Raw genomic sequence first — 26263 nt, 5'->3', positions numbered from 1 at the left:
GAGAGTCACTCTGATTCTGAAGAAGAGCATCAGAAGAAGGTCTCAAAGAGTTTAATCAAATCAGTTTTTTAATTTGCATGGTTTTTGTCTTAAGAATTAATCCAAAGTGCCTTATGCAGACAAAGCCTCAAAGTGGATTATATTATATGGGAAGGCTCTTCTTAAGGATTTGGGAGGGTTTATGTGGATGTAGATGTTTTACTAGTCAAGAATAGCACTTGTATTTTAAAGTCACCTTGTACTTTCATCTGAATTCGTTTTTCAACCTTCTGACTCTGCTAACCTTAAGCAGAAATTATGAGAGGATGTGAACTGACTTAAGGCTTTGCAATAGACCTTTAAAGATGCCATCAGCAGCATTTTAAAGCTGTCACTAGCCATGTAACGACTGAAAATTTCAGTAGAAACTTCTAGTTCATGTATTTAATCTTTTATAGCGAATGGAATGCACTTTAGTGGATAAAACTGCTGATTTCTTCTGAGATTTTCTAAGCTGATGGGAGGAGAGTGAAGGAAATTAGAGGAGTACAAGCTCTCTGAGGAAATCTTAGAGTTCCACCCCAAATTGAAATTCTTCCCATCCCATACAAAGTTTTTTTTTCAGGGAAAAAAACAGGGAACTTTAGCAAAATCTGGGTAGTAGAAAAAGGCTGAGTGTTCTGTTATCTGAGGCTTTTGGCAATCTGCATAGTTATGTTTACCTCAAGCCTGAGAGGAAGGGACAGAGGAATCTGGCACAGGGGTTGTGCACTTCGGACTGAACTGTCTGTGCAGACTGGCAGTTTCGAATATTTGCTGCCTAATTCAGGAAGAATTTGTTGGAGAAGTCATGGACAGAGCTCTCTGTTTTGCATTTTAATGTACTGCTACAGTCTTTTTTTCTTCCTTCTTTACTTCTCTTCCTTTTTTTAATAAGAAGAGGAATGTCTGAATTACTGTAGCTATTTTTCCTTAGTCATTTTCAGTTGTACAAAATAAGTTGCAGTGGCTGATGTACAGCGAGAACACAGATTATTGCCTTTTCAGTTACTGAATGTAGACTTGTGAAACACAGGAAGGAATTTCTAATTAAACTAAATTCATGCAAGTATGTGTTTCAGCAACCATGTGAGATTAAGTAGAAAGGTCCATCGTGCATGTTGAACTGCAGAATTCCATCTGTAGAGTGCTACTGCCATGGTTTTAGAACACACAATAGAACACCGTGTCTGGATAGTTAGCATATTATTTAAATAAGGTTGTGAAAATTGAAGGTTCTGAATGTTTTTCTTACTGTTGAGGCAATTATAAAGTCAAATGTTGCTATTTTCTTGCTGAATACTTTTATTGCCCTGTGAAAGACTTGGTTCTATAGACTAAGGACTGATTGTGCATGAAGGTTTAATTGACAGCATGGTCAAATCCAGGCAGAGCTCAGATGCCTTCACGTTGGGCAGATGAGGGATGTTGCATCTACACTCTGAGTGCACGTGCTTTGCAGTGCCTTTCTTGGCTGAGGAGCAGTGCAGTTTCTGTGCAGTGTCCCACTGGGACCAGACTTGAGGTGAGCTCATTGTGCCTTGTTCATCAAACAAGCAGCAGGTGGCTGGGCTGTGCAGAAGCTGTTAACCGGAGTGAGGGTCAGGCTGATGGTAGGAGTCTGAATTTGTACGCTGTCCAGTCTGGTTGACTTATCAAATTGGGTACTTGGTAAACTCCTCATCTTTACAGTCAAGGACTAGATTTTGAGGTGCTTTTTAGAGATGTCTGAAATGGCTGATCAATAAATGTTAGGTTTGTTTCCCTTTGTACACTCTGGTTAGTTTTGTTGCTTCCAGAGTGCTGAACATCCTGTTGGCATCATGGAAAGCTGCTCATGGAAATTTAGCCCTCTGCAGGTCAATTCTTGTTTCAGGTCTTCAGCTGACGAAGCTACTGTGGACTTTGTTTTCACACAGTTAGAAGTTGGTTGGTTGCCATGGGACCATCGAGTGTGACCCATTTATGTAAAGGATAGGCAAACAGCAAACAGCCCCAAAGAAATCGCACTTAATGCTGCAAAAGAGCATATTTGTCATCACAGAGAACTCAATGTCATTGTAGAAAAAAAAAGTGAATGGAAAACAGATCTTTGTAAGAAGCTGCTAAATAGTCCAAAATCTGAAATTCTGGTTTAAAGAAAGAAGACATCTACACTAACAGCCCTCTGGTTTCAGGACACATTTAGAAATTTAAAAGAAAAGCCAGTAATTAAGGGGAAAGTGGATATATGAAATTAGGAGTTAAGGAAGCAAGTTAAAGAATTAACTGAATATTTTTTACAGCTCAACTATGTTAGAAATAATTCAAATTACTAGACAGAGATACTAAAGTAGCTCATGCAAAAAAATAGAAATATTTGTTAATACTCTTCCATATTTTGGAAGGTGTAGAACGTGATACCATCAGTGTAATTCCAAAAGAGAATTAAGTCTAATTTAAAAGTCTGTAGGCATGCAGACAGTTTTCAATAACTGTTGGTATTGGGGGTCTTAAAACCAACTGTGCTGGAATAGACAAGGAAAGGGTGGGAGACTGATTTAATCATAATCTGGATAGTTTGAAATTATCAGTCATCGAAATACTGAAAAAAATGAAAGCAAGCAGGACTCTGACATGTAGTAAAGCTGTGTCTTCAAAGGCATCTGCTGCAAGGGGGATGGAGACAGTTCAACCCATTATGGTCCTCTGCTACTCCCTAGCTCCTTCTAAGTGCTGTCTCCCGTTCCTTCTCTCAGCAGCTGCAGAGTAGTCAGTGAGGACTGCTGTGCCCCTTGGGGACTCCTGTCCTGACATGTTACTGCTCTGTGATATTGCAAAAGTACACGAATTAAGAACTGACTAACCGATGTTTGAAAGTTAGTCACTTCTGGTGAATCATTGTCAAACAGAAATGCTTCTAGAAATCTTGTTTTAAGGATTGAGGTGAGGGCATATTCCATTGAACCTTTTCATCAAGTAGCTAGAGACAAGGGCAGGATCTGTACTGATAGAATTGGCAGGCCATATCACACCAGGCAGTGTGGTAAACAAGGACAAAGCAGCTTGGACACCAGAATTCACACGGCCTGGTGAACTGTAACAATCAAAGGTGCAATTTGATATAATCTGTAATATCATGGGGCCTGCAGGTCTTGCACTTCAGTATAGTGACAGAATAGTGACCACTGCTTGGGGTACAGTGTGAGTCAACAGCTGGACATGACTGCTGTCTTGCAGGGCAGCAAAGGGGCATAACTGGGGGTAGGAGGGGCAATGGGAGGAGGAAGGTGAATTGTGTACAGTTCTGAGATCAAGAGGAGCCTGTTGAAAATGGGAGTGAGTTCACATAAGTTAGAGAAGGTATTTGAAGGCTGACTGGTGTTCCACAAGGCGAGCCTGAAAGGCTCATTCTGTTGCTGGGTTTGTTGTTTCTTGATAGATAAGTGGAGGAACTTAATAATTGGTGGGAAACACCTTCTGAGGGAGAGCACGCTGGAGGCTGAAACGCAAACAGAAGCAGGCATGACACAGAACTGATGGCTGGGAGCTGCAATCAGGCAATTGGAAATAAGTGCATTTGTAACGGTGAGAGAGCGTAAGTGCTAGAACAAATAAATAACAGAGGAAAGTGGTGAACTCCACCCAAAATGTTCCCAGGGCTGAAAGATTTTCTGGAAGTGTCCTCTGTGCTAAATACAGGAATTATTGAGAGCAGTGGTATGTTATGTCAAGCTAACTTCAGTAAGTCATGGATGGGACTATACAAACCTGCAAACCAAACTGTTTTTCACATGTGCTTCATAGTTGAGCTGGCCTCTCTGCTAGAAAGTGTGTATATATATACACACATATATATATATATAGAGCATATGTGTGTGTGTGTGTGTGTAGTTCAGGACAGGCACATACATGGGTGGTGCCTCTTGGCGTGAGATACGTAGCTCCTTTGTTAAATATTTCAAGAGCAACTGAAGGAATTGAAATCCACAAGTGGTGACCAAGAGTTTCCTAACCACGCATATGGTTCTTCATGGACTCAAACTGGGAAACATGAGTGCTTATGCTAGGAAATAATTGCTGTCTGCAGGGCAGACTAACTTGTGTGTAATGCTGTCTGAACGCTTCTCTCTCTGGAACTGACCTTTCTTGCATATGGCCAGTTTTGGACTTTTTGCTGCTCTTCTCTTGTAAAGCAGCAGCTTAGATCTTTCTACTCCTCTTCTTCAAGGTGCATCTAAAGGAGTGTTGAGGAAAAGTAGAACAGAATGGAGTAAGTGCGGCAGCACGCTCACAAGCAATGAGTTTATGAGTAATGGTTGGGTGTGGTTTGTTTTTTTTCTTTTTTAAAGTGGACAGTTAATTTCTGAAACTCATTGCTACACGATACCATTACGGATAAGAATTGATAGGATTCTGGGAAGGATTAGACACCCAGGAAATTATTTCTTTAGTTTCACATAAATATGAGTCTGTTCTGGGCTTATAAAATAGTTGGTAACAGTGGGGTCTGAGGTAGTGGACTGATTATTGTATAGCTGTTTACTAGGAAACTTCTTTTGCTGTATCTGTTTCTTGCTACTTTCACAACAGGAACTGGTGATTCAGAGTTCTGCTTCTAGATTTAATATGAGAAGGAGCATAATTCAGGCTGAAGGAACACTGAGGGTGTGTGTATGAAGGGGAGGTGGTGATAAAGGGAGAATGCACCCTGTGTGCTAAAATGTGTCATTGTGCCTCTGATTGCAGGGCATACATGCTGATACACAAACAGAATATGCATGCATCAGAGCAGCAAACTGCTTTTTGACCACTCAGCTTTTCAGTGACAATACTTTACAGTATTCCTCTGTTGTATGATCTGCAGGGAAAATGAAGCATCTTTGAGGATTGATACCATCAGAAGTGGAGAGAGAAATAGAGCAAGGAGATTTAAGTTATGGAAAGAAGATTTAGCTGTGTTTTTGTCAGGCAAAAGTCTTCCATTTCCTTTGTAATTACCTCTTGACACTTGTTTTGGAGAAAACTTCTCTCTGTTCTTAAATGAAGAGTTACAGATGCTGTAATTTTCATTACTTTTTTCTTTTTCCCTTCCCAAGGTTACATGTAGGTGAGACAGGCACACCCAGAACTTTATTTGGTGTGACAGTTGCATCTGGTAAATAGAACTGGACAGGAAGTATTGATGGGAATGTGCAGGTACAGGCATAATGACTGTGAGGGCTGTTCCACTGTTCCTTCCCTTTCATGGTTTCCAGGCCTGGGGGTAGCTGCTCAGCACTGTTAGCAGTGTATGCCTCGGTGTGCTCTTTGAGATGTCACATGAAGAGCAGGGAGCTCCTCTGTGTTTGTCACTTGTCCACACAGAAACACATGGACGTGATCAAAAAAAGAAGGTCAGCTCTGCATGCGTTTTGCAACCCATGTCTGTCCACCACCCAGGTTTTGGTGGAAAGCAATCTGCAGGATTATAGAACAAGAACATGAGAAAAATGGTGATGTAGTTAAAGTTTTAAAACTTGAGCAGGTTCAAAAGATGAAGCATTTTAGCTTTGTTGTCCTTGTAGATGGGAATGTTATTTTGTTGTCACACCATTTGTGGCCCAAAGATGGGGACCAGTGAGCAGACTTTCTCTGAAGTTCTTTGCAAGGATAAAAGGAACACATCAGCCCTACCTCTACAGGCTGCCTTTATAGCTTAATGTAGCACTAATCTGGCAAAGAATCGAGTAAGGATACTGGACTGTGAACAGAGGAGAGCATGATGTTGAAATCATAGATGCTATGAATTGGCTCTTAAGAGCTGCATCAAGAAACACAGTGAATTGTGATCTTTTGTGGCTTTTGTATGACTGCCATATTTTTCCCTGCATGCAGTCATTCCAACACAAGTAAAATTCTTTGTTGTAGAAAAGCTAAATATTTTTGAATGCTGAGTCTGAAACACAGATGATATACTGCAGCAAAAGACTCTCATGGGATGTTTTTACGAGATGGCTTTTATTTGTTAAATGAGTTTTCAGTAGTTCCTCAGTACATGCTATTGTATTGTTTGTGTGATGCCTTACAGTGTCACTGGTCTGATCTGGACTGTGATGACTGAATAAATTGCATCATTTGCTGACTGTGGAAAGATGGCTTGATCTGTAAGACACATTTGTGTATATGTGCATTTTGTAATGTAATAATAATCATAAATTAAAGATGTTCAGTTAATGCCAAATACGAGCTGTATTCATAGCTCTTGCTGTTCTTGTCTACCGCAAGATTTCCAAGAGTCAGAGGGGATCATAGAGGAAACTGAAGCTGCTTTTGTACTTTAAGGGGGGGAAGGTAATGAAATAAGTTATGTCTTCTAAGACATCTTGGAAATGGAGACTTTTAAGTGGTCTTTGGGCTTCTACCAAGGAGCATGCGGCTGGCATTTAGGTTTTGTGCATTAGAGGAAATAAAACATTAGAAATCCCTTGGCTTTCATCCACAGAGAAATAGCTATACTTTGCTGCTGTGTTTTGGCCATGTTGTGTTTTGGCAGGGTTATGGTAATTTATAATTTTATGTCCTGTGGGTTTTCAGTGACTTAGAATTACTAAGAAGAAGTAGTTTGCCCGGAAGTGGTTGGTGAGATGGTGTTACAGTTGGCAGGGAGACCTCCTCTAGGACTTGGAGGCTCAGAGCCTGTAGTGTGTTGCGGCTTTGACAGTGACAGATGTCACAGAGGAGGACTGGAGGAAACCATAGGAGCTGGCCGTGGTGTTGCGATGTGGTTGGTTGTTCCTTGCCGATCCTTGCCTTGGATGATAGAGGTGTACACCTTGTAATTAAAAAGCTCAAGTGCAAGTCTCACTGGGAAAAGTTGAATATTTTATGTTAATATGATTATGCTTTTGCTCATTGCTAAAAAACTTCCAATTTTGAGTCTGTGTTATAGTGAAGATTTATTGAGAGCTCTGTTCAAATTGCAGCTATTCACAAGCAGCAACTTAGAGGCAAGAAATCATTTTATATAAGTTAATTTCAAGTGGTGCTATCCTCACATTATTTTTGTTAACTGAAGGCAATAAAGATTCTCTAATAAATGAGTCATAATAGCATTATTGCTTGAGATCTTGTAGTCTAATCCTGTTGGCCTTTACCTCCATGACTGTTTTAACTTCTGATGGGAATTTTGTTTCTGTTTTAAACCACTTCATGATTACTCATTTCATACAGTCAGTTGTTTCTCTCCCCTTTAGGGGTAGAAGTAAAACTTTATTTACATCTTGCTTCTCGTAATTTGACAAAGCAAGGATCAATGAATATGGCTGTGTTCAGTAAGTGATTCTATGCAGAGCACTAAGGAGAACTGTACCCAGACCAACTATGTGTGGAAAACTTGGCTGAACTCCCAACGGAAGAGTTTCAGTAACTGAAGAGAAATGGTTTTATTTCTGAATTGTACACCTGTATGGAAATACCAAAATTCCCTGCTACTTTGTATCTTTCAATAATACATTTTTTCAATCCCTTTTCATAGTAGAGTTGCATGGTAACGAAAAATTCCAACACACTGCCGATACTTGAAAACTTTTTTTAGGATGACTTTACTTTGTGATTATCCTGAGGTCAAAGTGTTACTAATGTAGAGACTAAAAGATTTATTTCGATTTCTAGCCCATGGCAGAAACTTAAAGATTCTTCCTCTTCATAACTGGTCAGTCTTGAAACTCTGCTTTCCTCAACACTCTACTCTGTGAAATCTGATGCAATTCAACTGAATTTTTGGGCCATAATCCTTTTGAAACAGGATGACGCACTGTATAATGCAGTAGGGCTTTGCGATAGATTAGGGAATTGAACCTTTTATGCACTATAAATATCAAGTCCTAGCAGAGTGTAAGTCAAAAAAATCACCTTTTTTTTTGTTTGCTTGTGTCAATTTGAAGAAACTGACCAAGACACAGGAGCTGGAGACGCAAGGCGCACGGAACATCCAATTCAAGTGTTGTGGAAGGTAGTGAGTGGCATCTGTGAGACAGACAGAGTGTCCCTGCTGAGTCAGGAGCAGGATTGTCAGAGTGCTCTGTCTCATACAGGATGCTTTAACCCAACAGGCAGCACAGTAAGCTATTAGCCATGTTTCAAGAATAGGCTGCAACAACAGTGCCTACTTATGTGTGGTGAGCAAGGATCCAGCTTTGGTATTGTGATCCAGGGCTTTGTCACAGTGAACATGGATATGGCTGTGTCCATATGCAAGAATTTAGAGCTCACAGCATTAGCACATCACCTGCCTTTTTAGAGTCACCGTTTTGGGTCTTACCTTCTAGGTCAGTTGGTGCTATGTGTGGGTGTCCCAAGCTTAGTGATGAGAGAGAAGTACTTCATCTGGCTTCCTAAAGTAAATCTGTTCTTGGGAAATTAAAACCAGTGCAGGCTTAAAGGAATAATTTACTTAAATTTTCATTAATCCAAAGTTGCTTGGTGGTTTTATATCTAAGAGAGAGGGTTTTTCTGTTAGCCTTTGAGGAACTTGAAACTGAGATTAGAATTGCTGTTTAGTCTAAAAGGGAACAAAAACTATAGCTGAGTTCTGGGCCTTGATAACATTTTTGTTATTTAAAAAAAAAAGTACTTCAGGCATGATTTGGCAGGCAGAACTCTTGGTCAAAGACAGGCTGTTGCAAAACTTTATCTTAAATGGATGGTTTTAGTCTGGCCATGACAAATCCTAAACTCTTGACTGATGGCTGATGGGTATGTAGTCATATGTATATTATTGTTGTACACCCACATGCATGGGCAGTTATCCAAGTGTGTGATGAGATAACAGGAAAATGTAAATAAAGTGGTTGGCTAGTTGTCCTAATGTTCTTGAGTAGATCCTTGTGAAAATAATGCCAGTCAGACTTACAAATAGGTCTGTATGGAAGATGACTTGTGTTCAGCTGTGACGTGATACAGGTCACTGTGTGGGAAATTGTGGCCATTTTGTGTTTTATTTTGTGTTGAGTCAACAACCTGAAATGCAAACCAAGAGCTCAAATAATCCCTGCTGTCCCTGGTAGTTGCAGGATGTCTCCAGGCTACCCTGTTCTGCAAGGGGTGTTTGCCACCTGATCACTGAGAGTGCCTGGAGATCTCTGCATGCCTGGGAGGAGAACCCTGTAGTTGTTCACTCCCTCACCATCACCACTGCACCAAACTGGTGTTTTCTGGTGTTGTTACCAGATAGAAACTCATTTGCTCCGTTGGTCCTGCTTTGTGTGTAGGTGATGCCTAGTCCATCACACATGCCTGTAGAAATACTGCTGCATGTGATGTTGAGAGTTTGCTTGGGACAAGTTCTTGTTCTGCTTGGGGCAGTCAGGGGGCTGGACTGCACGTCCTTCTGAAAGCCTTGCCTTATGCTTGATGCAAGTCACAATGAGAGCCAGGATGCTGAAATCACTGGTGTACTTGCACAAGCTCAGACTTTGCATTTCCACTTTTTGTGAGATCTTGGCATGTTGGTGGAAGGGCTGGAAGGTGGTTTAGAAGGTAAGGACCCTTCTTCTGCCCGGTCAGAATGATGTAGTGCTGTGTCCTGAACTTGCCTTGCTCGTTATTCATGCTTGCACAGAAATCTCCTGGGGACCTGGCTGGGTCCTGCTGAAGGATGTGAAAATTGCTTACAGTGGCAACAACAAAACCTGATTGTTGTGTTTTCCTCCAGTTAGAAGGCACTCTGCTTTTATTTCTGTAGCAGCTGGGGAGCAGCTATTGCGCTACCGTTAAGTGATGTGAAACTTGCTAAAGCGAGTTCAAATGGAGAGCACCTGGGGTAAGGGGAAGCTGCCCACCAAATAAAAAAGCTGCCTCTGCACTGATTCTCTGATGTCACCATCCAAGCAGATGTTGGCCGTAAAAGTCAGACAGTGACATGGTACATAGGTGAAGGTGGCTGCCAAAAACTTCATTGCAAGTGTGTGTGGAAGCCTGGAGTAATCATGGAAAAGTCCTAAGTGCTGGAGCGGGAGTGGTATCGTCTATAAATGGGATCGAGTAAAGTGTCTCCTTTCTGTATTTTTGTTTTACTTGAAGTGTATGCTCAGCTTCATTATCTATTTTAAGACAAATTTAACTGTAAAGGAAAGCTTCATTGTCCATTTCAATGGAAAAGTAGGTCTCAAGAGTTATTACATTTAGTGCCTTACTTTTTAGATAGCATCATCCTCAAACCAGTGGGAAGGAGTATGGCTAAGTATATAGGAATGCTGTAATTGTAAAGGGATTTATTGGCACATAATGTTAAGCCTTCTCAAAGATTGCAGTGCATTAAAATGTTAAATTTGATTATACTTTAATCAGGCTGTTATCCCACTTTTTTATCTTTTTTTGGAAGCCTGAGGGAGTTTGGTTTTTTGCTTTGAATGTTACAGCCACAAATGCTTATCATTGCCTAACAAATAATCACTTTTAGATTGTGAGCCTTCAGGGGCAAGGGTTGTCTGCCCACTCCCTGCTGGAGGGCCCTCAGTGCAGAGGTTACAATTCCAGCTGGAGCATTTGAGTCAAATCATAATACAAATTTAGCAATAGTAAATATTTAAATTGGAGTTGTATGGATCTGTTTGTGCTGGTGAATGGCATCAAGCAATTCAATGGAACCTTACTGAACGTTTTTGCAGAGCTGAAAACTTGCTTGTTAGAGCAGGAATGCTGTAATCACTGGTAGGACAACAAGTCTTGGAACATTCTTTTTGTTCTTAAGGCAATGTTTTGAATGGTGTTTTGAGAAAATAAAGCATAAAAAGGAAGGAGGTGATCTGAACTCATCAGCAAAATTTCAGAAGGGCTCCCAAAAATGTGTTGCAGCGCAATTTCTTTTTATGTCAAAGTACTGAAGTACACACCCTGAACCAAACAATTATGGGACTAGATGGACTAAGCAAATAGCTTATCTCTTACAGAAAGCAGCTTAAGTTTAGAAGAGGAAAAAGAATTATAGTAAACTTAAATAAATCCCTTTGAGGATAAATGCTGCTTCAGCTGCAGGCATTTTTCCTGGCATGAAACCACTGGAGGTTCAGCTATTGGAAGCTTGGCAGGAATGTGGTAACATTAATAACTCATCCTTCATCTGCTGATCAGAGTTTTATGTGAGAAGTCATCATTGTTATCCATCTGGCAGGATGTCTGAGGTGTAGGAGATCTCTGTGCTTGATAGAGAGCAGGTAGGGTTGGCAGCAGGCTGTCAGCTGTGTGCTGCCTGCCCTGGCTCGGGGCGGCCATCGTGCTCCGCGTGTCAGGGGCTGCTTGGCTGCTACCTCGAGTGGCTTCTGTCACAGGGCTTTACAGCTGGACCTTGGCTTGAGCAAGGACCTATCCCCTTCTCCCTGGGGATAAAAGAAGCTGTGTGACATTTAAGTAGGAACAAAGTTGGACTGTTGTCCTATAGAGACTGTATTTGAAAATTGAGGGTGCAGCCTATTTATTGAGCTGTAGACTAGCATTTTAATTTTTTCATCAAAGCAGCAGAGTGAGTAAAAGGAAAGGTGGACTTTGAGTGTGTTTTTCCATATCCTGATTCTCAGCTGGATTTAATGCACCTTCCTACTGCTCTTGCTACAGAAAAGCTCTTAGCAGAAACAGAGGAATTCTGATGTGTGAGTAGGAGGCTTGTGTTTACATGCAGCTTCTTGTGTCACTGGGCACTTTTTTGTGTGTATGCATATGTGTCATTTGCTTTTGTTATTTTAAGTTTTTAATTTAAGTGTGACCTTTCCTGGTTTGCTTTTAGCTAATGGGTATAATGAAACTGCCACTGCAGATATTTGAAATACAGTAGCTTGTATGTGTGCAAATCTTTATGAAACTTCTGTTCAACATGTAACCCAGTGAGAGTCACTGTGTGTGCAGGCTGAAGAGATGAACCAGCTAAGATAGGGAACAATGGAGCCTGTTCTTTAGTTAAAGGAACTTTTTGTCTGTTCTTGGCTCTGGATCTCCATGCGGATGCTGTAAATGTTCCAGTTCAAGGTTGCTCACATGTCCATTGAAATAAAAGGAAGGAGAAAGTATTCATTGAAAATCATTTACTTCAGTTACTCAGTAAACCTGCTTCCATATGGATGGGAATGCAGTTTAGAAATTAAGTAAAATAAGACTTTAGTCCCATGAGCTGAGGTACTAAGGAGAGTTCATTTTGCCCTGAAGAGGGTCTATTAAAATCTGCAGCAGAGTGAACTTCAGCAACACATTTCCTTCTCTTTGGTAGGCATTCCTCCTTATTCCTATGGTACATTTAGGGTGTGTAGTTAGAGCTACTAATATATTCTGTAATAAGATTTGTATCTTTACATTCTTTACATACCAAACTATCAACTCCATGTATGCCAGGTTCAATTTCTTACCACTTTGAAATTGCCCTAGTTCCAAGTGAGTTTGGAAGGAGGAGATGGACAGACTGGCAGTGTGTGTGGCTGTGCATCAGAGAAGAGTATTTTTCAGAGGAATTGCATGAGTTTGAGTGCTGTCTCTATCTGAGATAAAGCAATTTCATGTTACAAGCTTTGTAGCCATGTGGACTTATTTATGTAAAAGGAAATTTGAATAACTTGGATGTAAACCATTTTTAACTGTTCTATTTTTCAGATTTCTAAACTAAAAAGGAAATAAAAGTTTGTTACATTTTTTACTTTTTTTCTGTCCCAATAAATTTATTTTTAATTGTATTGCTGGGTTGGTTTTAGTGATAAAAAGCAGCCTCTAGGGACTAGAGTTACCAGATGTGCTTTTATTTTGGTGCAGCTTGCTTTTGCAACTTGATAAATTCCCAAAGTGCTCTGGTTAGTAGAAGTGCCAGATGTTTACTCTGTGTTCTTCTGCTTCTGATAGTGGTCATGAAAACACTGCAGAAACCTCACGGCCTAAAAGATAGGGGAACAGCAGATTTAGAAATGACAAAAGGATTAAATATTTATAGTTGAGAGCAAGCAGCTGTTAGTTTATTGTGTAGTGTAACTTATGATTGCATTGTACATCCATGCCAGTGCAGGTTAAACGTGCTTCAGTTGTGTCTGCACTTGAGTAAAAGTGCTTGGTGTTAAACTGGGACTCCTGCACATGCAAGTTGGGTGTCTTTTCAAGATTGCTGGTCTGGCTGTTTTGGGAATTCTGTGAAATGAAATACAAAGTGTCTGCTCACTGTCGTTTCTCCCGGGCTAGGTGAAACAGAAAATGCTGTTGCAGATTTGGTTACTAGGCCGTGGCTCTGTGACTTTCATCGCTGGGAATGTGCTGCCTCAGATAAAAGGAGGATGAATTGGCATTGCATAAATAAGAGGGGCTGCAGCAGCAGTGTAAGGGTGGGAGTGCATGTGCAGGGTACATCCAAGGTGTATTCTCTGCCTTTCTGTGCCAGGTCCTTGCCACTCTGCTGCAGGATTTCTGTTCTTGCAGCTGTGCCCCTGAAATGCCTGTGTATTCATGGACTGTTGCTTACAGGTATGAAGAGCATCTTAAATTGAGGATTTACCCTGCTGGGTCTCATTAGCCATCTCTTCTGGTTTCTTGCACGTTGCCTTGCTAGGTGGTTTGTTTTGCAGCTGTAAAATCACACATGGTTAACTGACTTCAACTGGAGCACATCTAATCCTGATCTCTTTACCAGAGAGGACCACTCTCTCCAGTCTTGTTTGCTCCTCCCATCTCTGCTGCCCTTCATGGTCTCTGACCCTGTGAGAAGTAAGGATGGAGTGGTGTTGCTGCTTGGGTCTCCCTGAGCTTTCTGAAGTGTACTGGGCACCTGATCTGCACTCTGTAGCTTGGGGATAAATGTCAATAAAACCTGAAGCTAGCACTTTTTGTGCAAGCAGCTCTTTTATAAGAGCATGCTCAGGATTACTGCACTAGGCAAAGCGAGAAGTTACTCTTTTTCTGTGCTCTGTAGACACAGAATTTGCATGCAGCAAATACAGAGGTAATTTATAATTAATTTACGGGTTTTGAAATAATTTTGGGGTGAATAGTTTTGGGTTTATTTTGGGAGCTTTAATTGTGTTAATAATCTTTGGATGCTTTGTGGAACTACTCTAAAATGTAAAAATGGGCTCCTGTTTTGAAAGTCATCTTTAAACAGACCTTTCCAGTCATTTGCAGCAAGGCAAGAATGAGGTAAGATTTGACAGTTTATTGTTAGGGAAATAATGGCTGCTAATACTGCTTTTTAAATATCACAATGATTACAAAACCATTTGTGTAGGAGTGGTGTATGGCACTAGACCTTCAAAGAACTGGTAAACAAGGAAGATTCAGTGTAAACACTTAAATAGCAGCATCCAAAAGTAGGTTAGAGTGTTACACAACCTGAAAAAGCCCAGCTTTGAAGGGCAGCATTTTTGAAGATTTTAAAAAAAGAAAAAAGTGTTTTTTATAGATTTAATTTTTGCAAGTGCTAATTTGACATTGATTATGTAAAGAATCTTATTTTTGTCTCCAACTTACTGAAGCCTAATATTTCTTTATGCAATCCAAGAGAAATAAGATTTTGATAATTTTTTTTTTGTAAGTTACTGTCAATGAGGTTCATGTTGTTCATAAAGGTGATGCTTCCTTAACTGGAGAATGTATTTGCAGACTATATCAGAGATGATGTATATATTATGTATATAAATATATAGACTTATATAGAGAGAGGTATTATATATCTGCTTTAAGAGAAAGTCCAGAATTATAGCTGTGCAGTTTGGGCAGTGGGATGGGGGAGCTGGGGAGATGGGCTAGATGTGGGGGATTTTGTTTCATTGCTTTTGTTTCTCAAACAGTGAGTGTATGAGTTATTATTTAATTAAAAGCTATTGTAGAACTCTTGTTCCTTAGTTGAAATGTTTTTCTCTATAGGAAAGATCCTTTCAGCTTTGTGTTCAATGCTTTTCCTTATCCAGTTGTCATCCATTACAGGGCAGCCATACAAAAATAATCCAAACTAGATCTTGCAGATTAATTTCAAATGGGTAGATTTGGTTGCTGTCAGGTGTTTAGGGAAGAAACAGTAAGTGGAAATTCTTGTCATGCTTATTGGTAGAAAGAAATAATGGAAGTCTTTTTTCTATGCAGTTTTTTACATTAAATCTGGTTTTGATTTTCCAGAGATAACAGCGCTGATCAGGGAGTATGTGATAACATAAGCCCCATCCTGGTGTTAGTGTTCTGCAATGCCTTCCATCACTGAAGTAGCACCAAAACGTTTCCTATAGTAAAGAAATACTTTAAAAGCACCCATGTTGTGTTTTCCTGTGAAATGTTTCCTGGACTTTTCAGGCAATAGAGACACTCAGTGCACAAATCTGTGCTTAGCTGCTTAGCTGAATTTTGGGGGTTTGTTTGCAGGATGGTTGAGAGGAGGAGCTGTAGTCACAGTTGTACCTTCAGGTGCTTTTGTAGCTTGAGTGGGCTCAGGTAGAGTAAAGCACAATAATCCCTTGTGAAATAAAATGTCCTCTTAGCCAACCTATTAGGAGCTGCAAACCAGGCCATGGATAGTTGTAATATTCCCACCTAGTTCAGCAGGGCACTTTCCCTCCATTACTCTATCCCAAAGCCTACTGGTGGGTAAACCTTCAGTTTGTTTTAGACTTCTCATCTCAGAAACTGAATAACCAATGCAGGTATGGATGTGGATGTGCTCAGAATGCCTAACCTGATTTTTAGACCTTCCTGTATGTCTTTGTGCATTATTTCACAAGGGTTTTGGGGCTCCTTATACTTGGTTCTGTGGAAAAGGAGGGAGGAAAAAAAGGATAGTGCCATCATTTTGATGGCAGATTGTCCATGGAACAATTGATACTGGCAGGGTCCTGGCTAACAGGAATCTCATATTCTATCCTTATCACATTATGGTCAAATAGTCTGCTTTAATAGGATATTGCAGAAGTAGAAATGGTTGATGGAAAGAGACAACAAAGTATACAGTGGAAATTTAAATTTAAACTTATGGTCACTTGATCAAAAACAAGCTAGCAAAGCCTTTTAGTTATGGGAAAACTTTTCTTCTCCTTAATTTCCTGTGGGAAGGGAGAAAACAATTTTGTTAGTGGTAGCACTTTTTAGCTAGAAATGTTGAGGTTTTTTTTAGGAAATTCTTTACCAGATGCAGTAACAAGGCGGATTCAAGAATCTTTTTGTTTCCTGAAACAAAGTGGACTTGTTTGTAGTCTTGGGAACCTGAGAGTGAATGAGTGTATCATGTGCTACAATTCTCCTTTTATTTGTTTGTTCTGACTTTGAATTTGCTTTAACTTTAAATATGCTTTTAAGACAGGAGGACCAGGGAGTTACAGGACAGACAGTTTTTATCTGTAAGTACAGGAAGAAGTAGGATGTAAATAAACATTAGTGACATACCAATCTGCTGCTTCCTTTTCTGCTAACTTCTGTATTTAAGCTAGAGCAGTTTCTTAGGAAATATCCCAAATATGTCCATTTTGTATTTCAGCATTTATAGTCTGAAATGTGTCAGAAATTCACCAGGCTAATCACATTCTGATCTCTTTCTATTACAGCTTTTATTTAAGACTAATGAAATTATTATAATTAAGAGTAATGATGTGTTAAAAATAATGATTTATTAAATTAGTTGCTACCCTTGCTGATTTACTGTGGACCTATGACAATTCCATTGTCATTGTTAATTTTTTTTCTCTTTATATTCCTGTTTCACTGTAACTTGAATAACTGCAAAATAAACTAAGTAGGTTTAATTCTAGAGCTCCAAATCACACTACTGCACTACTTTCAGAACTTCAAGTTTTTCCACCTTAAAGTATTAGAAGGTAGCAAGAAACAGCTCTGCTTAAAACAGTTGCATTTATTTAGGCTAAAAATTTTTGTTTCAGGAGAAAGAATACACCCAGTAGATAGCTAGAAGTGATAGATGGAGCTGAAAGAAGTTGATACTATCCTAGGGTACTGTCCTGGAACTGGAGACAGGGTTTGGGAGAAAAAAAAGGTTATTTGTTAAAATTATAGTCTTTATGCAGCTGTGCAGCCTCAAGGATCATACTGCAATATCTTTGAATTTAAATCTATGCTTATTAAAACTAAACAAAAATGTGCTATTTCAAAAAGGAGTCTGTCCTGACATTCCATATTGGGAATGAGAATTTCTCTTCAAGAACCTCACTCTTCTAGTGTGGATCTCCTTTGAATTTGGGTATGCCAAAGCCCCATGTTCTGCTGACCCTCAAGGTCCATTTGGTGCCTTGTAAGCCCTGAAAAGGGCTGAAAGAAGGGCATGTTTTCACATGAGAAATCAGGTATTTTAACAGTTCAGCTGCACAGGACTTTGTTCTTCAGTTTGACCATCTGCTCACAGATGTTTTCTGCATTGGGGTTGTGAGTAGAGCCTGCCATGACTGGTTTTGAGGGGGGACCATCTATGGTTGCAGGTTCTGCCAGACACAGACTGGCATTTGCATGTTTCTTTTTTCTTTCTTTTTTCCTTACTTCCAAACAGTGTTATCACTGTAACTTACAATGAAACTCAAAGCCCAGTTTGTCACTCTTAAAAGGATTTGAAAATTAGTAGTGAAAATACTCTCCACCCACTCTAAAGAATATTCCAGACAGTAGGTTTCAAAAGCTTTGAATAGTTTAAATTAAAAAGGAATAAAGAAAATCCAAACCCATTACGATACTGTACCAGTTGTTCTAAGTGCCTCTTAATTGTTTGATTTCTAAGTGGGTGCAGAAATATAATAAAAGTTAACTTCTATGGTTATTAGTTTAGTAAAATCAAACACCAATACATGTTATGATGGATTTAAGAGAGGAAATACCAAATTTATTTGCAGCCTGTCAGAATGTGTCTTATACTGTGTGTAGGTTTATAGTTTTTCATTTTGGTTTTTAAGACTCAGAACATTAAACATTTTGGACATGTAAGGAGGCAAATCTGTTTTCAGCTCTTGGAACTGATTTTTGCTAGCTAGAAAAAGGTCTGTCTTTTATGAGACAGCGTTAGTAACGCCACAGAGGAGTTTTTTGTGTTTTATAACTACTAATCTCTGCCAAAACAGGAGCTCTTTTCTGAGTATCAGTAACTTGAAAGAAAAGATGTGTTCAGAACATTGAATGTGGTGCTTCTTGGTGTAAAGCTCCTGTTACACCATGCTGCCTACAGCCTCACAAAGAGTTTTACTCAGGCTCTGTTGTGCCTCCTAACCTTTTTGGGAATGATTTTGTGTGTGCAAGACAGAGGTCTGGTAGAGATGATTGTTAACTTTTCCTTTTATTGCTGTTCTTTCTAAGTCTTCAGCTGGAACCACTTTATGCTCAGTCATTTCTTTTCCATTATTTTGGTTGTTTGGAGCAGTCATGTCTGCAGTGCCTGGGTTTCCATCCTTTATCCACGTGTTCTCATGGCAGAAGCAAAAAAAATCACCTTTTTTCTGTGAAAGGAATTCTGGAGGCCGTGCCCCAAACCGCAGTGAAGTAACTTCCCACGTAATTAGCTGGTGCAGAGTTGAGAGAAAGGCTAGCCCCAGAGGAGCAGGCAGGAGCAGCTGCCCATGTTTGCTCCAGCAGTGAGCTGGTTCCTCCTTCCCAGCCTGCTCTCCTGCACCACAGGACCCATCCTTGTGTGCCTTGGCTTGGTGCTCTCCTGCTGAATGCACCTGCTGGGTGAGAACTTCTGTGGCAGCCAGGGTAGGTGAGAGCACAGTGAAAACAGCCTGGAGATGGAGAGTATGCCTTCCAGAGAGCTTCCTAGAAAGAAAAAAATCTATTATGGGGAAAAAGTCACCTCTGCTGTTGCTTTGTGGTTCTCCTGTTCTGGGCAGGTGACAGGCAGTTGGGCCCTAGGATTTAGGAGGGTCCTTTTTATCAATCTGTTCACATTAGCACAAATGGCTAATGCTGTTCAAGTGCACGCTGTTATTGTTCAAATGTCAAATGTGGCAACTCCAGGGCAAGCAGTCATGCTGTGTCTCGGTGTAGGTGAAGCAGTGGGAGACATTAAAGATGGGAGTTTGTAGCTGACTTCCAAGTCAGGCACTGTGAGGCTTTGATAGCTGGGGGGTGTTACTGGTTCGTGTCCTTCAGCACTTTGTACAGCAGCTGCAGCCCTGGGCAGGTGTGTGGGGGCAGGCTCAGGAGCCTCTCCAGAAGGAGTTCCTTGTGGAGCTGGGAGGACTGTAAGATACCAAAAACTTCTTATGAGGGAGGAGTATTTGACATTCATTTGCCCAAGAAAGGGAGAACTGGAAGCTCCTTCTGCCAGTTCCCTGAGAAACTCAGTCCTAACTTTTAAGTTTTGGCAGCTGTGCCAAGAGCACTAGCGTGAGTGCTGCAGTGAGATAAAGTCCTTCCTCTGTGGCTGCCTCCACCAGATCCTAGGCTTGGTATGCAAGACTGGTAAAAGCTTCAGGGAGGAGTGTGAGAGGGCAGGGGCTGGGTATCTCCTTGTGTTGGAGGAGACGCTTAGATCATGAACTCTGTGGTAGTAAAGACAAGTGCTGGCCTTTCCCACAGACCAAGATGTGGGAGCTGCTTGTACTGGTGTGGGGAAGGAGGGGTGCTAGTGCATGGCTTTTACCATATAGGCAATTGCTGGTATTTGAGTTCTGTGTGTACAAATGTCTGTTATCCAGAAATAATTAAATTATCATGCTGTATATATGTTGCCTCTGATGCTGTCCTTTACAATGTGTGAGATGCAGGTCTGTATGAATTGTTATGCTACAAGTTAAAAATAATAACTCCTGTGCATCTTGTTATTGCCTGCTTTGATCTCCTTGGGCTCTGCTAAGCTGTTTGTGTCCCAAGCAAAGGGAGACAGACTCTGGGGGATAGTGTACATACTATCTCCTTCCCAGCTGCATGTGTGCACACAAGCTAGATATTTTTCTATAGAAATGGCAAATTTGAGTCACACTTTCAGCAGTCAAAATGATGATTTTACTACATCCTGCTTGCGCAGGAAGCTTATTTTTTTTTAAAGCTGATAAGTTGATTCCTCTATATTCTGTCAAAACAAAACCCAAAGCAAGTTGCTTAAAGCTGCAGAGAGGTTTGGATTCCCCATAGCGAAACCTTCTGAGGTTGTGTATGTCAAGCTGGGATTGTTTTTAAATGGTAAAATTAATGTCCCTAGTCAACAACAGTGATTTTGTCTTTGTTCTCTTGTAGGAATGTTTACCCTTGCAGAAGTTGCATCGCTCAGTGACATCCAGCCAACTTACCGTATCTTGAAACCATGGTGGGATGTATTTATGGATTATCTTGCTGTTGTTATGTTAATGGTTGCCATTTTTGCTGGAACCATGCAGCTGACAAAAGACCAGGTGGTCTGCTTGCCAGTTTTGCCGTCTACTGTAAATTCAAGAGTGCAGCCTGATACAGCAGGGAAGGCTGACTTCACCACTGTTGAAACAACCACTGATCAAGAAGAAGCGTCAATGAGAACTGTTTCCTTTGCCCCTACTGTAACACCTAACATTCTTCTGAGCAGAGCTACCTCTTCTCAGTATCAACCCACTGAATCAGACCAGGAGCTGAAGAAGGAGCAGAAAGATTCCTCAGGCCGTAAAACAAATTTGGATTTTCAGCAGTATGTATTTATTAACCAGATGTGCTATCATTTGGCTCTTCCTTGGTACTCAAAGTATTTTCCCTATCTTGTTCTCATCCATACTATCATTTTAATAGTCAGTAGTAATTTTTGGTTCAAGTATCCCAAGACTTGCTCAAAAATTGAGCATTTTGTGTCTATATTGGGGAAGTGCTTTGAGTCTCCTTGGACTACAAAAGCGTTGTCTGAAACGGCGTGTGAGGACTCTGAGGAGAACAAACAGAGGTTAACTGGTGCCCAGTCCCTGCCCAAGTATGTTTCCACTAGCAGTGATGAAGGAAGCCCAAGTGCCAGCACTCCCATGATAACCAAATCTGGCTTCAAGTTTTCAGCCGACAAGCCGATGATTGAGATTCCCAGTGTCACGATTTTAGATAAGAAAGATGGAGAACAAGCCAAGGCGCTGTTTGAGAAAGTCCGGAAGTTCCGGGCTCACGTGGAAGACAGTGATCTTATTTACAAGCTCTACGTTGGCCAGACTGTCATCAAGACTGTCAAGTTCATATTTATTCTCTGCTATACTGCAAACTTTGTCAACACCATCAGTTTTGAACACATCTGCTACCCGAAAGTGGAACACCTGATTGGCTACACACAGTTTGAATGTACACACAATATGGCTTATATGTTGAAGAAGCTGCTGATCAGCTACATTTCCCTCATCTGTGTCTATGGTTTTATCTGCCTCTACACGCTTTTCTGGCTGTTCCGGATACCTTTAAAAGAATACTCTTTTGAAAAGGTCAGGGAAGAGAGCAGCTTCAGCGATATCCCAGATGTCAAAAATGATTTTGCATTTCTCTTGCACATGGTGGATCAGTATGACCAGCTGTATTCGAAGCGATTTGGTGTCTTTTTGTCAGAGGTAAGCGAGAACAAACTGCGCGGGATTAGTTTGAACCACGAATGGACTTACGAAAAGCTTCGGCAGCACGTCTCCCGCAACGCCCAGGACAAGCAGGAGCTGCATCTCTTCATGCTGTCAGGGGTCCCTGATGCAGTGTTTGATCTGACAGATCTGGATGTGTTGAAACTGGAGCTGATTCCTGAAGCGAAAATTACAGCCAAAATTTCCCAGATGACAAATCTTCAGGAGCTTCATCTGTACCACTGCCCTGCGAAGGTCGAGCAGACTGCCTTCAGCTTCCTCCGGGACCACTTGAGATGCCTTCATGTGAAATTCACAGATGTCGCAGAAATTCCTGCGTGGGTGTATTTGCTCAAAACCCTCCGTGAATTGTATTTGATAGGCAACTTGAACTCTGAAAATAATAAAATGATAGGGCTTGAATCTCTTAGAGAGTTGAGACACCTTAAAATTCTCCACGTGAAGAGCAATTTGACCAAAATTCCCCCCAATATCACAGATGTAGCACCACATCTGACAAAACTAGTCATTCATAATGATGGCACTAAGCTTGTGGTACTCAATAGCCTTAAGAAAATGACAAATGTTGCAGAGTTGGAACTGCAGAACTGTGAACTGGAGAGAATTCCCCATGCCATCTTCAGTCTCTCTAACTTACAGGAACTGGATTTAAAGTCAAATAGCATACGCACAATTGAAGAAATTATCAGTTTCCAGCATTTAAAAAGATTGACTTGTTTAAAGCTGTGGCACAATAAAATAGTCAGCATTCCTTCATCCATTACTCACATAAAGAATTTGGAGTCTCTTTATCTCTCCAATAACAAACTTGAAACCTTACCTGCCGCAGTGTTCAGTTTACAGAAACTTCGGTGTTTGGATGTAAGCTACAACTCAATTGCGGTGATTCCAGTGGAAATAGGTTTGCTTCAAAATCTTCAGCATTTTCACATCACAGGAAACAAAGTCGACATTTTGCCAAAACAGTTGTTTAAATGTGTTAAATTGAGGACTTTGAGTCTGGGGCAAAACTGCATTACCTCAATCCCAGATAAAGTAAGTCAGCTGTTGCAGCTGACTTACCTGGAACTGAAGGGAAACTGCTTGGACCGTCTGCCAGCTACGCTGGGGCAGTGTCAGCTTCTCAGGAAAAGTGGGCTCGTAGTGGAAGATCACCTCTTTGACACTTTACCCTCAGAAGTTAAAGAGGTGTTGAATCAAGACACGGGCATTCCCTTTGCTAATGGGATTTAGACTGAGGTGAAATGCTCTGGTAGCTGACTTCCAAATGGCAAATGATAAAAAGTATGGCAACTGTGAGATCATGTGTTCTAGAAAGCTGAATTCCTTGGAAGGCAGAATTACTAGCAGGTTTAGAAGTGCAACTGAGTGTTCAATGTTTGCAGTGTTTTAAAAGTTCATTTCCAAAATTTTTGAGAGGATAAAGAACCTTAATAATCTCAATTCTTTTTTCCTTAAATTGTTTGTAACTTGGATGCTGCCGCTTTTGAATGTTTACAAATTTGCTTGCCTGCTTAAAGTAAATGATTAAATTGATGACCTTTTCTTACTATGCAAGTTATTCCTTAAGGTCTGGTTTTACTTTAGTGCATTATGGGGAGACAAACCAAGGCTAAATGTTGTATGTGGTATGGGCCTAACAGCACTTGAAACACAGGTTGAATTGTGTTGTTAGTGTTTACCTGTCCTTGGCAAATAAAACCAGTTTGGCTGTGATTTGAACTGCACCAGAACCACCATTTTCCTGCATTAAGGTATGTGGTTTCATTGGTTTCATAGAATCATTTAGGTTGGCAAAGACCTGTAAGATCATCGAGTCCAACCATTAACCTAACACTGTCAGGTCCTCCATGTCCCTAATCACCGTGTCTGTGCTTTTGTTGAATGCTTCTGGGGATGATGATTCCATCACTTCCCTGGGCAGCCTATTCCAATGTTTGACCACTCTTTCAGTGAAAAAAAATTTCCTAATGATTTATCTTAGCACAACTTTTGTCTTCTTGTGCTACTGCTTGTTACCTGGGAGAAAAGACTGGCCTCCACCTCACTACACCATCCTTTCAGGTAGCTGTAGGGAGTGATAAAGGTCCCTCCTGAGCATCATTTTCTCTGGGCTCAAGACCCCCGGCTCCCTCACCCAGTCCTATCAGGACTTGTGTTCCAGACCCTTCACCAGCTCCACTGCCCTTCTCTGGACACTCTGCAGTACTTCAGTGTTTTGCATAGTCCAGGTGTGTTTGCCTTCATTCTCAAGGCTTCATGTTTTTGGGTAAGACTCCTTCTGTGGTCTGGTGTGCTAGTCCTTCGCCCTGGCAAAGGCTGGTCACCTTCCTGCAGCTGGTCTGCCCCTCAGCCTCCACAATGCTCCTCTGTCCCATGCAGCAGTGGGTGGCAAAAGGCAGAATATTGCCACATGGCTTTCAAGTTGGAGATAGTTTTGACATTCGTGCTCTTTTGGAAGATGACTTTGAAAGCCATTAAACACCAAGTGACTTTACTGCTCATGTTTTGCTCTTCTGAGGTTTTTATCTGGAAAACTCAAGGCGTTTTATGAGTTGGTGATTGCTCTGTTTAACCGCCCTGGCTTAGGATGTGGGGCGTCATCTCCATTTACCAGACTAATAACAGACATAAGATTGGCTTTTTCACTGAACCGTGATTAAGCTTTATCATCTATTGTGGTGTCTTCTGCACCTGGACTTTACCATACCCAGCCCAACTAATCTGATGTCTTTGAAGACTTACTCACTGTTAGAAATCCTAACTGTGTGCCAGATAAGTCATCCAATAAAGAAAAAAGCAGACAGCAGTGAGCTTGGGTTTGGTTTTTGTTGGTTTTGTTTGGTTGTTTTGGTTTTTTTTTTTTTTTGGCTTTTTTGGTGGTGTCTTTTTAACTGAGTTTGCATTGCCAGAACCATTAGAGAAATATAATCCATTAAATCTGCAAAATCATCAGTCGTAAATCTCAGTCATTTACATTCCACGTGTGCAGAAAAGAAGTACTATGCTGAGAGATGACTGCATGATTACTCATGGTTTAAACACAATTCCCTATTGTAGTGTGGTCAGGACTGAACTAGTCTGTAGTTCAAGGGACTGTTCTTCTCACACAGAAATCCTCATGCACAGTGATTTCCACTGTAACTTCACCAGAGCTGCCCTGACTTACACCACTATTAACGAGCAGATAGTTTAGGCCTAGAGGCATTGAGCAGGCAGGAACATTTCAAATACTGCTCTTAGAAGTTTTGCATATTTTATTGTTAATAATTTACTGTTAGTCATGCTGAGAGGACTGTTCTCAGCTGTAGGTAGCAGTCTCTGAATACATACCTGCACCACATGTTTATGTATCTCAGAGGACCAGTTTATGAATAGTGGTTTTCCTATTTCTCATGGGGATACAGTCTGTTTTCCACTTGCCAGCAGGTAGTAAACTTGGGATGTTGACAGTTTTGCAATACCAAGTCACAGGTTAGGCAGAGTACTTGGAGTTACTGATCTGTTCTTCACTGGGAAACTTAGTGCAAATCCTCAGATTCTTTTTTTTAGAAGGTAAGGCTGCAGCAGACTTTTCTTTTTTTAAGAAACTCTTTCATTTGTTTATTTTTTGCACATAGATCACTTTAAAATTGCTGGACTATTGACTCTCTAGAAAAACTGTGGACTATACTATTGGTGTATGCTTTGTATTTGCTGTTGAGTGTCATTTCAGTTTCCAAGAAATTGTGTGTAGGAGGGAGGAAGAGTTGGAGGATGACAAAATGATTAAAATACTTAGAAAAATAGTTATATTTTTAATCTTTTTTCCCCTTTTTTAATAGCAGAGTCGCACAGAAGGTGGCTGTGTATTTATCTAGTTTTTAAAAGGTGTTTTTGGTGTTTCTGATTCTCCTGCTGGCCCTACTGATGTTCAAAAACTAAACCCATGTCTAATTCATATGACTATGTTATACTCAAAAATTAAACCCATGTCCACTTAATGAGTATGGTATACATAACTTAGACCACTGTTTTGACTAGTTAGTAGCCAACTGTATGTCTTTAGACAATTTTCTCCAAAATAAATGTATGTTAAAATTAACATACTTCTAATGCTTGCTTAGCATAAGCTCCATTCTTGTTTTTAAGAGATCTTTGTCAGAGTGGGGAGGACCTTCCCAGCACCCCCATGTCACCTCCCCCCAGTCCTTCCTCCTCTTTGTGACTGTTTATAATGTTCCTGTTTCCTGCGTGTCAACTGACACAGTTTTGCTTTAAAGTCTTGGAAGTTCATCTCTTTTCCATGTAAGGCATGTGAAATATATTTTGCATTTCTATTTGATTTAATAAATAAGATGTTTATATCTTCCTCTAATCTATTTTTTTAATGGGTGAAAAGTGTGTTTGCATAGTAAACTCCCTGATTTCAAGTACCTCATGCTGAACTTGTTCTGTGGTGCCTGTACTCTAAGAAGTATGAAGAGGTAGGAGTTGCTGCTCACAGTAAATCCTGTAGGTATGTTTCTATCTAGAATGCAGTACTTCAGATTTTTTTTTCATGTACACAATCTCAATGACCTGCCTAAATGTTTTTATTTGGCTAATCAAATTCTGCAGAACACATGTATGGCCCTGGAAGAAAAACCTGTGTTTGTTCAAATGAGAGGAAGTAGGAAATTGCCTATTCTGTTTGCTTCTGCCACTGTAACTCATTTTGGTGAAGATCCTTTCGTTTTCCAATAAATCGACCTTTTGGAAACTGCTTCCAATGATGCAAACTGAACAATGACATTTCTGGGCAGGCA

General features: G+C 40.5%; 1 protein-coding gene across 2 annotated transcripts in view; it reads left to right on the top strand.

Moving 5' to 3' along the window:
- LRRC8D (leucine rich repeat containing 8 VRAC subunit D) overlaps positions 1 to 25827 on the top strand; it is a 51296-nt gene extending 25469 nt beyond the window's left edge. For both annotated transcript variants that reach the window (XM_071436324.1, XM_071436325.1), the window contains one exon: positions 20146 to 25827. In XM_071436324.1, coding sequence (XP_071292425.1) covers positions 20148 to 22709 — 2562 coding nt within the window. In that variant the 5' untranslated portion in view covers positions 20146 to 20147 and the 3' untranslated portion in view covers positions 22710 to 25827. The remainder of the gene's footprint in view (positions 1 to 20145) is intronic.
- Positions 25828 to 26263: the final 436 nt, after the last annotated feature.

The sequence above is a fragment of the Agelaius tricolor genome, unplaced genomic scaffold (assembly GCF_023055355.1).
Source record: "Agelaius tricolor isolate 1412-34295 unplaced genomic scaffold, bAgeTri1.0.p SCAF_11, whole genome shotgun sequence".
Classification (NCBI taxonomy): domain Eukaryota; kingdom Metazoa; phylum Chordata; class Aves; order Passeriformes; family Icteridae; genus Agelaius; species Agelaius tricolor.
The sequence above is the reverse complement of the archived record's forward strand: the minus strand, read 5'-3'. Positions and strand labels throughout refer to the sequence as shown.